General features: G+C 42.0%; 1 protein-coding gene across 2 annotated transcripts in view; it reads right to left on the bottom strand.

The window, feature by feature from the left end:
* Positions 1–15,937, bottom strand: part of LOC141092378 (protein-glutamine gamma-glutamyltransferase 5-like) — a 70,929-nt gene that overhangs the window by 12,811 nt on the left and 42,181 nt on the right. For both annotated transcript variants that reach the window (XM_073578484.1, XM_073578482.1), the window contains exons 7-10: positions 13,280–13,457; positions 8,979–9,117; positions 5,262–5,365; positions 2,416–2,661 (exon numbers count right to left, since the gene is read on the bottom strand). In XM_073578484.1, the coding sequence (XP_073434585.1) occupies positions 2,416–2,661; positions 5,262–5,365; positions 8,979–9,117; positions 13,280–13,457 (667 nt within the window). The remainder of the gene's footprint in view (positions 1–2,415; positions 2,662–5,261; positions 5,366–8,978; positions 9,118–13,279; positions 13,458–15,937) is intronic.

Below are 15,937 nucleotides of genomic sequence, written 5' to 3'. Positions count from 1 at the left end.
CAAGTTTTCCCACCTACAAAGTATGCAGAGGCGTAATTTCTATTCTAGGTACACTTCACCTGTGAGAGACAGAATCTAAAAATAAAAAAACAGAGAATCACATTGTATGATTTTTACAAAATTAAATTCCATTTTATTGCACAAAATAAGTATTTGATCACCAACCAACCAGCAAGAATGCTGGCTCTCATTGACCTGTTAGTTTTTCTTTAAGAAGTCCTTCTACTCTGCACTCATTACCCCTGGAGGAATTGCACCTGTTTGAATATGTTACCTGTTTAAAAGACACCTGTCCACACACTCAATCACTCTCCAACCTCTCCACCATGGCCAAGACCAAAGAACTGTCTAAGGACACCAGGGTCAAAATTGTAGACCTGCACAAGTCTGAGATGGGTTACACGACAAGATACAAGCCGCATGTTGCCTCCTCCCCAACAGTTGGCACATTTATTAGAAAATGGAAGAAACACAAGATGATTGTCAATCTTCCTCGGTCTGGGGCTCCATGCAAGGTTTCGCCTCATGGGGCAAAGAAGATTCTGAGAAAGGTCAAGAATCAGCCCAGAACTACATGGGATGACCTGGTCAATGACCTGAAGAGAGCTGGAACCACAGTCTCAAACATTATCGTTAATAACACAATATGCTGCCATGGATTAAAATCCCACAGGACACGCAAGGTCCCCCTGCTCACACCAGCACATGTTCAGGCCTGTTTGAAGTTTGCCAATGACCATATGGATAATCCAGGGGAGGCATGGGAGAAGGTCATGTGGTCAGATGAGACCAAAATAGAGCTTTTTGGTATCAACTCCATTAGCCATGTTTGGAGGAAGAAGGATAAATACAACCACAAGAACACCGTACCAACCGTGAAGCATGGTGGGGGAAACATCATACTTTTGGGGGTGCTTTTCTGCAAGGGGGACAGGGCGACTGCACCGTATTAAAGGGAGGATGGATGGGGTCATGTATCGTGAGATTTTGGCCAACAACCTCCTCCCCTCAGTAAGAGCGTTGAAGATGGGTCTTCCAGCTTGAAAATGACCCGAAACACACTGCCAGGGCAACTAAGGAGTGGCTCTGCAAAAAGCAATGCAAGGTCCTGGAGTGACCAAGCCAGTCTCCAGACCTGAACCCAATAGAAAATCTTTGGAGGGAGCTGAAACTCAATGTTGCCCATTGAAAGCCCTGAAACCATAAAGATCTGGGGAAGATCTGTATGGAGGAGGGGGCCAAAATCCCTGCTGTAGTGTGTGCAACCCTGGTCAAGAACTCCAGGAAACGTCTGACCTCTGTAATTGCAAACAAAGGTTTCTGTACCAAATATTAAGTTCTGTTTTTCTATGGTATCAAATACTTATTTCATGCAATAAAATGCTAATAAATTGTGTAAAAATCATACAATGGGATTTTCGGCTTTTTTTTTATTCTATCTCTCACAGGTGAAGTGTATCTACGATAAATATTACAGACCTCTCCAGTCTTTGTAGGTGGGAAAACTTGCAAAATCGGCAGTGTATCAAATACTTATTTCCCCACTGTAGCCACATAGGTTGAAATCAGGTTAAACCTTTCTCCACCAATTTTACATTCGCTGTCACTAAATAATCTATATCCCCCAATGCCATTAGTGCTGCTTAAAGCCTCTACTGGATTTCAGCAAAAAGTTTTAAAAAAAACTATAAAATCAAAGGGAAAACTATAATTTCATCAGTATTTTCTTAAAATACAATAAATTGACTTGAGGGATGAGGGGTTCAACATTATATTGGTGAATCGGGCTCAGAGAGCATAAATTATCCATGGGCTAGAGGGTATAAAATATTTGCCTAGACTTAGTAATGGTAACCCGAGCTACACCACCAGGGAAAAAGGATCGGATTGGGTCATTTACAAAGCTTCTTGCTGTCTTGTCGTCTGCAGCTTTGCTAGTCTTCTCACTAATGAGTTTGTGCTAAATAGTTCTCAGCATTCATGAGCTATGACTATCTGTGTCCCTCGCCAATGATTGACAGCTTTCTGCCTATGCACAGTATAGGCAGAAAGCTGCCAATGAATGGCGTGGGCAGGTTTAATACAGAGCTCATCATTAAGACAACTGCTGTCACTCACACACAAGTTGTGCCGGTGCTAATTTTTGCAGGAGGTGGCTGTGATTTATAGCTGTAAAGGATTGGATAGCGCTAGCTCTGATCCCAGCAGTTTATCCCATCTGAAAACAGTCAATGAATTAGTCTGACAGAGGGAGAGGGCTTCCTCTGTCAACCATTTCCTCAAACTGCTGGGTTTGTATGGAAACCAGAGGTCTAACAATGGGTTCCTGATATGGTTAGTATGGAAGTCCAAAAATTATCCAAAAGGCAAATAAAAGGCAGTAAGCCGATCATATATCAAAGATCTATCACTCACCTTCATCATACTTGTAATCGCTGGTAATATCCATTCTAGCTCTCGTGCCCACCTGCTTAGTGCTGATCAGTTTTCCAATTTTCCCACTGTCTTGGTAAACCCTTTCTGGCGCCGACATTTTATTTGGGACGACCCATTTTGTAAGGTCGGCGTTGACCTCCGCAAATATAAAAGGACAGTCGTACTTCAGATGAATGTCTCCTTCTTTAATGGCTTTTACAGGAGCCGGTCCACAGCAAAATACTCCTAAAACAAGAAAGTACAACATCAATGCAGATTGCCCAAATCTGTCTCTTTGGGTGGTCCCAAGGTTCATCTTAAAGGGGTGATAGAGGAGTGACGACTGAAATACGATGCCGCCAAAGATTTCAGCTTTTTCAAGAAAGGAAGTGGGCCGTTATGGGATACTAATTTTTGTTTTATTTTTCATTAAAGGGTTAAGCTCAAAATTAAGTCATCCCCTATCCACATTATAGGGGACAAATTAGTGAATGCTGGGGTCTGACTACAGACAAGGGACCCCCAGCGATCCCAAGAGCAGTGCTCTGGATTCCAGATCTGCAGAGCCCCATCTTCGATGGAGCACACAATTCATCCTACGCTCCATTCATTGTCTATGGAACTGTTGGACGTTTTCTCTGGTAGTTCCATAATGGATCGTACGCCGAGCATGCGCACTGCTGCTCCATTCAGGATGGTGCTTCGAATGAGCCTGGTTCATAAGATCTTGAGCCCCGTTCCCAAGATTTCTGGAGGTACCAGCAGTGAGCACGCCAGCAACCAGCAGGTTAACCCATATTCTATGCATAGCGGATAACTTGGAAGTGGATCTGACCTGCTCACCAGCTGCATGGGGTTTGCATGTTGTTATCATGTAGGTATGGATTTCCTTTTGATATTCTCAGTTCCTCCCAAACCCCAATAACAGGCTGAAGAGTTAATTGCCTTTCAATTAAATTTTGCCATATCTGAGTCTTGGGGTCACAACTGTATTCTCTCTGGTCCAAGAAGATCAGGTCAATTATGCTAATCACCGTCTGATGATGAGAAGATGGATTAAAAAAACATTCTCCATCTTCTCCATTCCATCAGTCTGTAAAAACCGAACTGCACTCGGATGTCATCCGATTGCAGTCCAATTTTTTTTTCCAATAGACTCATTGACTTAGTGTGATCTAGTTTACAGATGCAAATAGTGCATGCTGCGGAAAAAAAAAATGGTTGGCCTCATAGAATAACATTGGCCTGAGTGCGATACGATGTTTTGTCGAATTTGAACCTAAACTACAGTCATCTGCACGAGCCGTTAGAGTAAGGATGATAACTTGTAAGGGCCTGTTCACACATTACGATCTTGCTGCTCAGTTTTCAAGGGTAGAAAAAAAAGCCTCTGTACTTTCCGGTATCAGCAAAGTGAATGAAACATCTTTGACATCTCATGTACATTCTGCTTATTTTTTCAACCATCAAAGTGTTTTTTTAAGACTACAGCATGGCAATTCTTTCAGCATTTTTGCAGCTATTTTCACTCGATTAAAAGAATGGGGGGGAGGAATGCAAGAAAAAACGCTCACAGTTCACGTCTACGCTCTGGATTTTGGTGCAGAAAAATTTGCTGCAAATTTGCTCAACGACCGCACTTACACCAAGTCCCATTGAGGACTGGCTCAAATCTGGCTACTTTATTATTTATGCAATGGCGATAAGATATGTAAGCATTAAATAAACGTCTCTCTGCATAAGTACAGAAATGTATCTTTTTACATCATTGCCTTGTAATGTTTTCATGTCCTGTTCTGTCCAGATGTCACCGTATCCAAGAATTCCAAGGGGAGGAAGTTCACCGACCGCCATATTGGGACACCCAAGTGATGGGTGTCTCAATATGGAAACTGCTGCTGGTACCAACCTATTGCGCGGTACCACCAGCGGAACACCGTCGCACCACACACACACTCTCACATTCACTTACACTCACACACTCATGCAACCTATTGCGCGGTACCACCAGCGGAACACCGACGCACCACACACACACACACTCTCACTTACACTCACACACTCATGCAACCTATTGCGCGGTACCACCAGCGGAACACCGTCGCACCACACACACACACACTCTCACTTACACTCACACACTCATGCAGCCTCTTGCACGGTACCACCAGCGGAACACCGTCGCACTGCGCCTGCGTGAATTCCGTGCAGGCGCAGTGAATCATTTGGTTGATCCAGGCGGCTTGAAGAGGAAGCCGGTCACATTAAAGGGGTTTTCCCACTAACGAAAGTTCATTTTAAAAATTGTCTGTGTCTGACCATGTACTGAGCATACCACATCTCCTGGGCAGGGGAGGAAGCAAAAGACAATACTGACATTACAGCAGGAGATCGCAGAGGATTCATTTTGTCAGGTAAAATATTTTACTGTTTTTAAACAATATTTTACTTCACAAAATGTATCCTGTGTGATCTCCTGCTGTAATGTCAGTATTGTCTTTTGCTTCCTCCCCTGCCCAGGAGATGTGGTATGCTCTGTACACGGTCAGACACAGGGGTGAGAGAGCACAGGGGGGGAGACAGTGCAAACGGGACAGCACATGAGGGGAGAACACAGCACAGGAAGGAGAGAGACAGCAGACAAGGGGGATAGCACATGGGGTAGACAGGTCAAAGAAGAGAGCACAGACGGGAGAAGTCAGCACATGGGGAAAGAGAGCGTGGAAAGGTGGGTGAGCACATGGGGGGAGAGAGTCTCAACGCAGCAAAGCCTGCCCCATTGTGACATTACCGCCCTCCCGATGCGACAGCATCCGACCTCCATCTAGTAAGACATAAACTTTTACCATTGCTTGCCTCTTGTGGCGTTGCATCTAGCGCTTGCCAGCCGTCGTATCCTGCCGGTAAGTCTCTACGTTCCATCCAGCATTCGTTCCACACATGAAAATTCCTGTACAAACCGAGAACCGTAGTATAAATTTATGTACAAAGAAAAATATGCAATAGATACATAGAAAGATAGATTGATCAATTGACAGATAGGCGGATCTTTCTTTTTTTTTTTTTGTCCGTCCAGCTGTGTGATGAATGCTTTGACTTTTTTTGGGCAGAATTTTGAGAGTTATGATCCACAAGATGGCGCTCCAACATCAGAATCTTTTCCCAAGTAGATTCCTACTAATCATGTATAGCAAAGACGCATAAAGCCCAGGAACAAGGCCAAATTATCGGAAGGGCAGAAGAAGCTGTCACCCGTAGCCTCCACCAACTAGGAGATTCTATCTACCATTTCCCACGAGATTCTCCCAGCAGCAAAAAGACATTAACTAATGACCTGAATTCTCTCTTCTTCTTTTTTTTTTGTAGCTTCAGCACTTGAGCCAGAAAATATGTATTCACGAAGGAAAGGACATGCTGATATTCGATAAATCCAGCAGTAATTACTATTCAAGGTCCAAAATAATTAACCCATTTTCTACTAGAACGCATAGTAACTTGTGATGAGCGAATGTGCTGGGATAAGGCGTTATCTGAGCATGCTCGGGTGCTAACCGAGGGTCTCCGGCGTGCTCGAAAAATATGTACGCGTCCCTGCGGCTGTTCGACAGTCACAACACATGCAAGGATTGACTAACAGACAGGAAATCTCTGTATGTGTTGTCAAAAAATATCAATTTTGCCATTATTTTTTGCTTTTTTTATGGGGTTTTTTTATGTTGAACATAGGGGGTACTGATTAAAGAGTCAAATCATACCCCCTGGAATATTGTGTCCAGTTTTGGGCACCACATTTTAAAAAAGACATCAACAAACTGGAGCAAGTTCAGAAAAGAGCGACCAGAATGGTGACCGGTCTGCAAACCCTGTCTTATGAGGAAAGGTTGCAGGATTTGGGAATGTTTAGTCTGCAAAAGAGAAGACTGAGAGGAGACTTAATAGCTGTCTACAAATATCTAAAGGGCTGTCACATTGTAGAAGGATCAACTTTATTCTCATTTGCACAAGGAAAGACTAGAAGCAATGGGATGAAACTGAATGGGAGGAGGCACAGATTAGATATTAGAAAAAACTTTTTGACAGAGTGATCAATGAGTGGAACAGGCTGCCACGAGAAGTGGTGAGTTCTCCTTCAATGGAAGTCTTCAAACAGAGGCTGGACAGACATCTGACTGGGATGATTTAGCGAATCCTGCTTTGAGCAGGGGGTTGGACCAGATGGCCCAGGAGGTCCCTTCCAACTCTACGATTCTATGATTCTATGATTCTATGTGCTGAAATCACATGCATATTTTTTGCCAGGGTTAACATAGCCAGGAATCAGCTTTGATCCTTGTTTCCCCCCAATAGTAGACATCTGGGGATGATCATCGTGCTCTATACATATCAGATCGTAAAGCCAAAGAATTAGGCACTCATAAATAGGAGATAGAAAATGTATTTGCAAGCCAAAGGTACAGTGTACAACGTTTCGCTTGACTCTGAGCTTCATCAGGTGCCTTGTTCTGATCATCTCAACTCCAGAGGGGTCTGCAAACATGGAACTGATATTGATTTGGCTGGGCTCAGTTTAGCCATGCGTAATAGTTATTGGAGAGGGAGACCACCATCCACCAACCTTGATGCACCCCTGATCCAAAATCCATAGTAGTCATGCATTAATGTTGTCACATTGGTTTGTTGAAACACATGCATTTTATAAGGAGGATCAGATTTGCCTTATCAAAGTCTTCAAGTTATTATTCACCTCACTTTTGTTTTTTTTCTTAGCAGACTTCCCTGACATGCTGCAACAACGGCTAAAACAAATCAGCGAAGGGTCATGCAGTCCAATTTTCAATGAAGGTTAACTGGTGTAAAGTCAACAAATGGAACATTAATCGGTTAAACAGCCAGAACTTAAAGAGGACCTGTCACCAGCTCGAAAGTGATTAGTTTTTACTCTTAGGCTGATTTTACACTTACCGTGTTTTTGCGGGCCAATTTTGCGGCCCCAATAGATTTCTATGGGGCCACAAAATCGGCCCGCAAAAATTCCACAGTGCGCTGTGTGGACGTACGGCCGTTTTTGTGTCCGTGATAAAAGATCGAGCTTGCTCGATCTTTTATACGGCGTATGGACACGGCCTCCATTGTATTCAATGGGGCCGCAAAAACAAAAGGAAGATTGTTTTGCTGCGCATCGTGACCTCCGGTTTTGCGGAATGCCGTTTTTTTTTTCCAATACTATTTCAATAATATTGGAAAAATAAAAAACGGCGTTCCGCAAGCTTTTTTGCGTCCCGTTATGGCGGTGGACAGCAAAAAATGTGGCGATACGGCCCGCAAAAAAGGGCCGCAAAAACAGCGGTAAGTGTAAAACTAGCCTTACTTTATTCCCACTTCTCTCCTCAGTACTTTTTTTTCTAATCTGCCATACAGTTCCATAGATATGGTTCAATTTATTCAGTGCTAATTTCTATGGTCTTTACCAAAAAGGGTGTGGCTTACAGAGGAATAAAGCAGAGTAGCCTAAAGACACGCCCCAGAGGATCCTGAGAGCCACGCCCCCTAACTAAATTCTCTCTTCTTTCCGCGTAATGGTCATAGGTATCGCCAACACAGTTGTGTCCAGAATCTGTGAGAGTCTGACACAGACACAGAAGCAGTGTCACAGTGCTGAGCTCTGCACTACGGCACTGAAAAATGGTTATAGGGCGCACCGAGATGGTAATAAAAGGAGGATATAAAAAGAAGAGGGAGTGTGGCTATGAATACATGCACAGTCAGAAGTGGCTGAAAAGGCAATGATAGCACCAGACCTAATTCAGCCTCCACATCACAGGCTGCCGGCTTAGGGTTTTTTTCCGTTCAAGATTAGAGATGAGCGAATTTTCTTGGATTAGGTTCCGAATACGATCGGAATCGAATTTTGTTTTTGCAATATTCGTCGAACACAGCTGAACGTCATTAGAGTCAATGGGAGTTGAATTTTCTGAATATGTTCGGAACCGATCATAAGACATACATTCGGCACGAATAGTGTTAGAATATGGCACGAATATGTCAAAATCAGATTTGGGAACAACATCCGAACAAATCCGCTCATCTCTACTCAAGATGACCAGTGCACCACATGAGTAGTACGTGGTGTTGCTAGCTGTGGCAGAGAGTAGCCTCCTGGCAGGTACAGTAGGACAAGTTGCTGCCACCTTGACATGACTTGGAAAAGTTGAGATCCAAAACTTCAGAACCTCCGTTTTCAAAAATAAGAGTCTCCAAACACCTGATCTAGGCCCCCCCAATACTTCCTTCTGTTGGTTCCTATATTTTTGGTGTCTATATTCATTCACAACGTTGCTTCATTTTTAATGTTATCTGCTCAGGTTGAGAAGCAGTCATCGCGAGACAAGGAGAAGTTTCACCACTGCAACCGTCTTGTGTAGCATCAAGAAGAACAACATTTCGTTTCATCCAAATCTACCTAACAGAATGAAAGGATCCAACAAAACTTAAGATTTTAGCAAAAGAATACAGAATCGAGATGGCAGGAATTTTAATATTTATTTCTATGAGCAGCCACTTACCAAACACTGTCACGATTGTTAGTTGAAATCATCCTTCCGGTGATGTCGTAGTATTCATCAATAGTAAGGTTCCCGTCTGTGTCATGGGCAGAGTCAAAGTTAGTTACTACTCTTGCCGGGATTCCCAAACATCGAAGCGCTGTGGGTGCATGAAAATTTAATATTTGTAGTTTAGTAATTCGGATTATTCATCAAATTCCACTTTGGTCGTTCTACTGAATATCGTATGAGCTGAAATAATCTTAGAATGCTTCTAAGCCTCCAAATCTACTTTACATTTCAAAGAGCTCCTATTGTTGAAGTCAAGATTTCATGATAAAGTTTAGTCATCATTTCAAAAAGTTTTTGACATGCCGTAGAGACTTCTCAAAAGTTTTTTTTTTTTTTGAAGGTCCGGGTGCTAAATCCTAACACAAAGGAGTAGAAGCGCTCAGCCTAGGATTTTTTTCCTGATGCTGAAGGCAGGCTCAACAGGAAGTCAAGGATCTTGTCTGAGAACTTCTGTGCCTTCATTTTAGCCATCGGTGGGGTCTCAGTACCCAAATCCTAAAAAAAATTTTCATGTACTTATGACATGTCAAAAAAATTTGTAAAAATGATAGTTCCCCTTTTGAAACCTTTTTTTATAATGTCACTGATAAGAAAAATGCATCATTTTGGCGTATGCGTGCTATTCGTGGTTTTCGCGGATAGCACTTGTAATTACAATAGTGTTGGGGCTGGTCACACATTTGTAATTTTTTGCGAAATCACAGAGACATGTCCTGTGTTGATCAGAGTGGTTGATCAAAATCGGTAATGCAAGTCTACTGGGCCGTGAAAAAAATTGGACCTCACTCGGACGTCAGGCGGGGAAACTTTTTTTTCATTCATGTACGAGAAAAATGGAAGAAATTTGGACCAAAATTGGACTGAAATCAATGATGAATCGCAGTCAGTCTTCCTTGTGTATGTGTGAATGAGCCCTTGTAACGCTGGTGGCTGTGGACCCACTGTGGACTCACTGCGCCACGGGCTGGGTTTGCCTTGGAGGGGCATAATTAAGAGACTACCAGGTATTCGCTAGAGCCTCTGAGGAGGATAGGCTTTGACACCGGTAGTCACTAGTTACCAACTCCAGGGCAGTCCGTGAATGAAGGGTCAGAGGCACAAGTACAAGGTACAGAGGGGGTGAGATAGAAGCGTAGGTAGTCCGAGGTCAGGGTAGGCAGTACAGGATCAGTAAACGTAGCTGAGGTCAGGAGCAGGGAGGTCAGAGAGGATGGGTAAACTAGCCGGTTTATTAATAAAAAGCGGAAAATAGAGTAATGCATAAATGGGTGCTATCAGGATAGGAACCAACTTTCGGGTGAGGATTGGTAGGAGGAACTGCCAGATAAAGGTCTTTCTAGCTCAGAACAGGCCAGGGAAGCAAATCTTTGCAGGACACAGCAGGGCTAAATTCCTGCAGAGAACGGCCACGCCCCATAAGGCTAAATGAATGCCATATTCAGAAGTGGTGCAAGAAGCAGACTCAGCGGGGCGGTCTGACCCGGGAGAAGCCACACTGTGAGTGGAGGTGCGCTGAGGAGGCCTGTGGGTTATTGTTGTGACGACCCTTTAGCCTCATACATCCTATTTACAATCACTTCTCAACAGTCATCTCATAATTGTCAAAAGCGATAATACGATGAAAGGTTACACGTCTACTATAAAGCTGGCGACAGATCACAACAACCATACTATTGATGATTGAGACTAACCGCATCACTGTCTCTAAACAGTGAATTCACGAAAGAGCATTCCTACAATATCATATTTTAGGAGCCGATGCATTTTTTTCTATTTAAGGTTCCTTATGTCCGTGTGCTTGCTGGAAATACTTTTGTACAACGTTGTTCACGGAAAATAAAATAAAAAAAATATATACGGTATATAAAAAATAATAAAATAAAATGTTAAAGTCAGGTGAGCACAAATCATCACAATGGTGCGTTTTTTTAACCAGTTACCACTACGGATAATGGTCTTATTGGACTATCTTCACGTATTATTTACAGCGTAACTATTTATCATGTGTCTATTGAGTTTGTGTTATGTGATCCTCCGTGAACTTCTGCTGACATTTCGTTTTTGCTTCTGTTCCTTTTACTCCATTTCCTATTTTCTAGTCCTGACTTTAGTGTAACCTTCCCCATTACGACCAAAGTTTTTATTTCATCATCAGCTGATTCATATCACTGGTGGGTGAAAATCATGCTCCAGCCTTGTCATCACGATTATTTTTAATTCTGACTCATTACGCTATTTCAAGGGAATCTGTCACCAGGATTTTGCCACTTCATCTGAGAGCAGCATAATGTAGGAAAACAGACCCTGATTCCAGCAATGTATCACTTAATTTACTGGGTGCAGCAGTTGTGACACAATCAGAGTTTATATCTGTAGCGGAGCTCAGAAAGTTGCCCCCCACCCACACCGCAGCTGCCTGTATACATTGTCTAGAGCAAAAAGGTTACAGCCGACAGCACACGGACTTGTAGAATGCACGCCCCAAGGATCCCAGGACCCAATGGGATGAACAGCTCAACAGAGGTAGAGTTGGTGCAGCAGTGCCGAACTCATTCTCTTTTGTAAGAATTTGCTTGACCTGTTAGTTTTGCCTGAGAGAGATTCCCAACAAATGTCAGGATAGTTGAAATCTCTCAAGACCACTATGTCACATTCTTTGGAGAATTTGGCCATTTGATGCATAAAGAGTTCATCCATATCTTCAGCTTGCACAGGCGGCCTGTACTAAATGCCTACAATGGTGTCCTTTCCATTGTTCTGTCCTTGTATTCTTACCCAAACAGTTTCCACAGAACTCCCAGTCTCTGTAGCTTGGATCTCTGTGTAGATATACGCATTTCTAACATACAATGCGACACCTCCTCCTCGTTTATCAAGTCTGTTTCTAGCAAACAAGTTGTATCCTTCTAGTCTTGTATTCCAATCATGTGTATTGTCCCACCAAGTTTCAGTGATTCCAATGACATCATATTTCTTTTCCTGTGTTAGTAGTTCCAATTCTCCTTGTTTGTTGCCCATGCTTTGTGCATTAGTATAGAAACATTTTAGTTTGTGATTGGTTTTTCCTCCTCCAATATTTTTATTAATTAGATTCTTTTGTTTTTGTTCTTCCTTTCCACTTCTAATAGCAGAGTTCTCAATAGTATTTGTCAGGTGTATGGCTTTTTCTGGCCTTTTGCTTCCCTTCCCACATTGTTCTAGTTTATATTTGCTAATATTTTTATTATTATTATTATTATTATTCCACCTATAGATATTGGGATATGATTTTGGAGATGAGAATAGTCCTTTAAGTTATTTCACCAGTAAACATTTGTAAAGCAAAAAACAAAAAATCCATACTCCAGAATTCCTGTTTTTGCCTTGACCATAACGCCATAAAGAATGTAATGATAACATTAAATGTACCCTAAAATGGTATCAATAAAAAATACAGCTCGCTACAGAAAAACAGGCCCTTACGGACCTCAATTGATGGAAAAATTAAAAAGTTACAGTTCTCAGAAATCGGCGTCACAAACCAAAATTTAGAATTCAAAAATCCAAGCTTGGTCTGGCGCTAATCATACCGACTTACTACAACAAAAGTGCGATAATTGAAATTTGGCCTTGGCAAGAAGGGGTTATTAAATTCCTCCATAAAATCTTTTATTTATCTGTCACGGGGGGTGAGGGGGACGCGCTTTGAATTTTCATTGACATTTTGGTTTTCTGTTCCTTTTACTCTGTTTCCTCTTTTCCAGCGATGACTTTAATGTAACCTTCCCCATCTTTACCAAAAATTGCTAAAATGCTTTGATTCGTCATTTGCTGAGTCAAACCGCTGGAGGGTAAAAACAGGCGAAATCCCTTTTACCACATTATTTTTTTTTCTAGTTTTGATTAATAATGCTGCTATTAAAGGGGATGAGTCGTAAAAATGAACTATTGCTTAAATCAGGTGACCTTGATAAATAAATATATATATATATTATATTATTAATTTTCATATTCATAGTTTAAAAAAAAAATTCTTATAATTTTCACTCCGGTCCTAGTATTAGGTTCCTAAAGCCTGTTCTTCACATGGACATTAGCAGCCCTTGACTGACTCTGACCCTATTGGTTTGTATAGAAGTATAAACTGAGCATGCTCTAATCTGGTTCAAAGGCCATTGTGAAGGGAGGGGGAGGAGGTGAGCTGTAACATCAACTATAGGAATAGTCCATCTACTCCATATTGAAGTTTCTTGTATTTTAACACGCATTACCTGTACATAAGACGGCTGCAAATACCCAACACTGGCCGTATTTCACTGGCTGGAAACCAGATGAGTACCAGTGCCGTAAGATGGAGCAGCTCCCATTCCACTTTGTAGGACTTGTTCCATCATCATATTTTCCATCCCATCTGCCCAACATTACGCCATTGTCATCATTGCAGTTGATCTGCAGGATAGAATGATATGTTAATGAATATTCAAATTTATATTGTCAGGATTACAATATTACTATCAAAATTTTGTACTGATTTGCCATCCGAAAATAACCTAGTGTTTAAATCTGTTTTTACTTGAAATGTATATTTTTTATTTTTGCTAATGTTCTTATTTTTATTTCTCACATCATGAGCTGTAATAAAAAAAAAATTCTTGCAGTTTTTTCATTGGACACTAGGGATATGTCACATGTACATTAGCAGCGCTAGACTGACTACAATGCTATATTTTACTGTATAAAGGAGGTGTTGTGGAGCTCTACAGCTGGGGTGCTGCGCTGAAGGCATGGATATATACTCACACAGCTAGAAGAGGCTTAAAAAATGGGAGTTTAATGGCTGACGAGTTTTCGAGTTGTACCGACTCGTGTCTCAAGACAAAAACATCTCGATATTTTCTGTTGAAGCATTTAATGAGAGTGTGAAAAGGTACCAACAATTGTGAATAGTGGATCCGTGAATTATCAACTGTTTACAGAGGTTATAATTGTACAGATCATATTCCTCGCCAATCGTTACACCGATGCCTCTACCTTGTGCCAGTCATTACACTGGCTACCCATCCACTCCAGAATCCAGTACAAACTTATTGCCCTCACCCACAAAGCCCTCCATGGCTCAGCACCACCCTACATCTCCTCCCTTGTTTCAGTCTACCATCCTACCCGCGCCCTCCGTTCTGCTGATGACCTGATGTTAGCATCCTCAATAGTCAGAACCTCCCACTCCTGTCTCCAAGACTTTACACGTGCTGCGCCAATTCTTTGGAATGCACTTCCCAGGTCAATACAATTAGTCCCCAATCCCCACAATTTTAAGCGTGCCCTGAAAACGCATTTATTCAGACTGGCCTATCACCTCAACACATTAACCTAATCTATCCCTGTGTGGCACAGCCAAAAGTTTTACCATAACCAGATTTCCCGCATCATGTTCCCACATGCTTTATGCATCCGTTAGCCCTCTGGGTCTGTACTGTTACACACTTAACATTATGGCTGGTCCATACAATCAGGGCAACTGTTACCACCCACCTTTCGTGTCTACCTCTTTCCTCATAGACTGTAAGCTTGCGAGCAGGGCCCTCATTCCTCTTGGTATCTGTTATGATCTATGTGATTATTATTATGCTGTAATGTCTATCGTCTGTACAAATCCCCTCTGAAATGTAAAGTGCTGCGGAATATGTCGACGCTATAGAAATAAAATGTATTATTATTATTACAGAATAGGTATTATTTGAGCTTTGACAACATCTATTGTGAATGGTGGATCCTGTGTTATCTACTGAATATAGAGGTGTTATCAGTCATTGTAAAGGAGGAGGAGGTGAGCTGTGACATCACCTACTGTGAATGGTGGATCCTGTGCCATCTACTGTATATAGAGGTGTTATCAGTCACTGTACAGGAGGAGGTGAGCTGTGCCCTCACCTACTGTGAATGGTGGATCCTGTGCCATCTACTGTATATAGAGGTGTTATCAGTGACTGTACAGGAGGAGGTGAGCTGTGATATCCCCTATTGTGAATTGTGGATCCTGTGTTATCTACTGTATATAGAGGTGTTATCAGTCATTGTACAGGAAGAGGTGAGCTGTGACATCACCTACTGTGAATGGTGGATCCTGTGTCATCTACTGTATATAGAGGTGTTATCAGTCACTGTACAGGAGGAGGAGGTGAGCTGTGATATCACTTATTGTGGATTGTGGATCCTGTGTTATCTACTGTATATAGAGGTGTTATCTATCATTGTACAGGAGGAGGTGAGCTGTGACATCACCTATTGTGAATGGTGGATCTTGTGTTATCTACTGTATATAGAGTTGTTATCAGTCATTGTACAGGAGGAGGCGAGCTGTGACATCACCTTTTGTAAGTGGTGGATCCTGTGTTATCTACTGTATATAGAGGTGTTATCAGTCATTGTACAGGAGAAGGAGGTGAGCTGTGACATCACCTATTGTGAATGGTGGATCCTGTATTATCTACTTTATATAGAGGCGTTATCAATCATTGTACAGGAGGAGGTGAGCTGTGACATCACCTATTGTGAATGGTGGATCTTGTGTTATCTACTGTATATAGAGGAGTTATCAGTCATTGTACAGGAGGAGGCGAGCTGTGACATCAACTTTTGTAAGTGGTGGATCCTGTGTTATCTACTGTATATAGAGGTGTTATCAGTCATTGTACAGGAGAAGGAGGTGAGCTGTGATATCACCTACTGTGAATGGTGGATCCTGTGTCATCTACTGTATATAGAGGTGTTATCAGTTACTGTACAGGAGGAGGAGGTGAGCTGTGACATCACCTATTGTGAATGGTGGATCCTGTGTTATCTACTGTATGTAGAGGTGTTATCTGTCATTGTAATCATATTTGTGATGATAATGAGTCTGCTAAAAAGTCTTTGTACAGAAAAAGAAA

The sequence above is a fragment of the Dendrobates tinctorius genome, unplaced genomic scaffold (genome assembly GCF_039654945.1).
Source record: "Dendrobates tinctorius isolate UK_male_01 unplaced genomic scaffold, ASM3965494v1 ptg000059l, whole genome shotgun sequence".
In the NCBI taxonomy this organism is placed as follows: Eukaryota; Metazoa; Chordata; class Amphibia; order Anura; family Dendrobatidae; genus Dendrobates; species Dendrobates tinctorius.
This window is presented reverse-complemented; position numbering and strand designations above follow the sequence as displayed.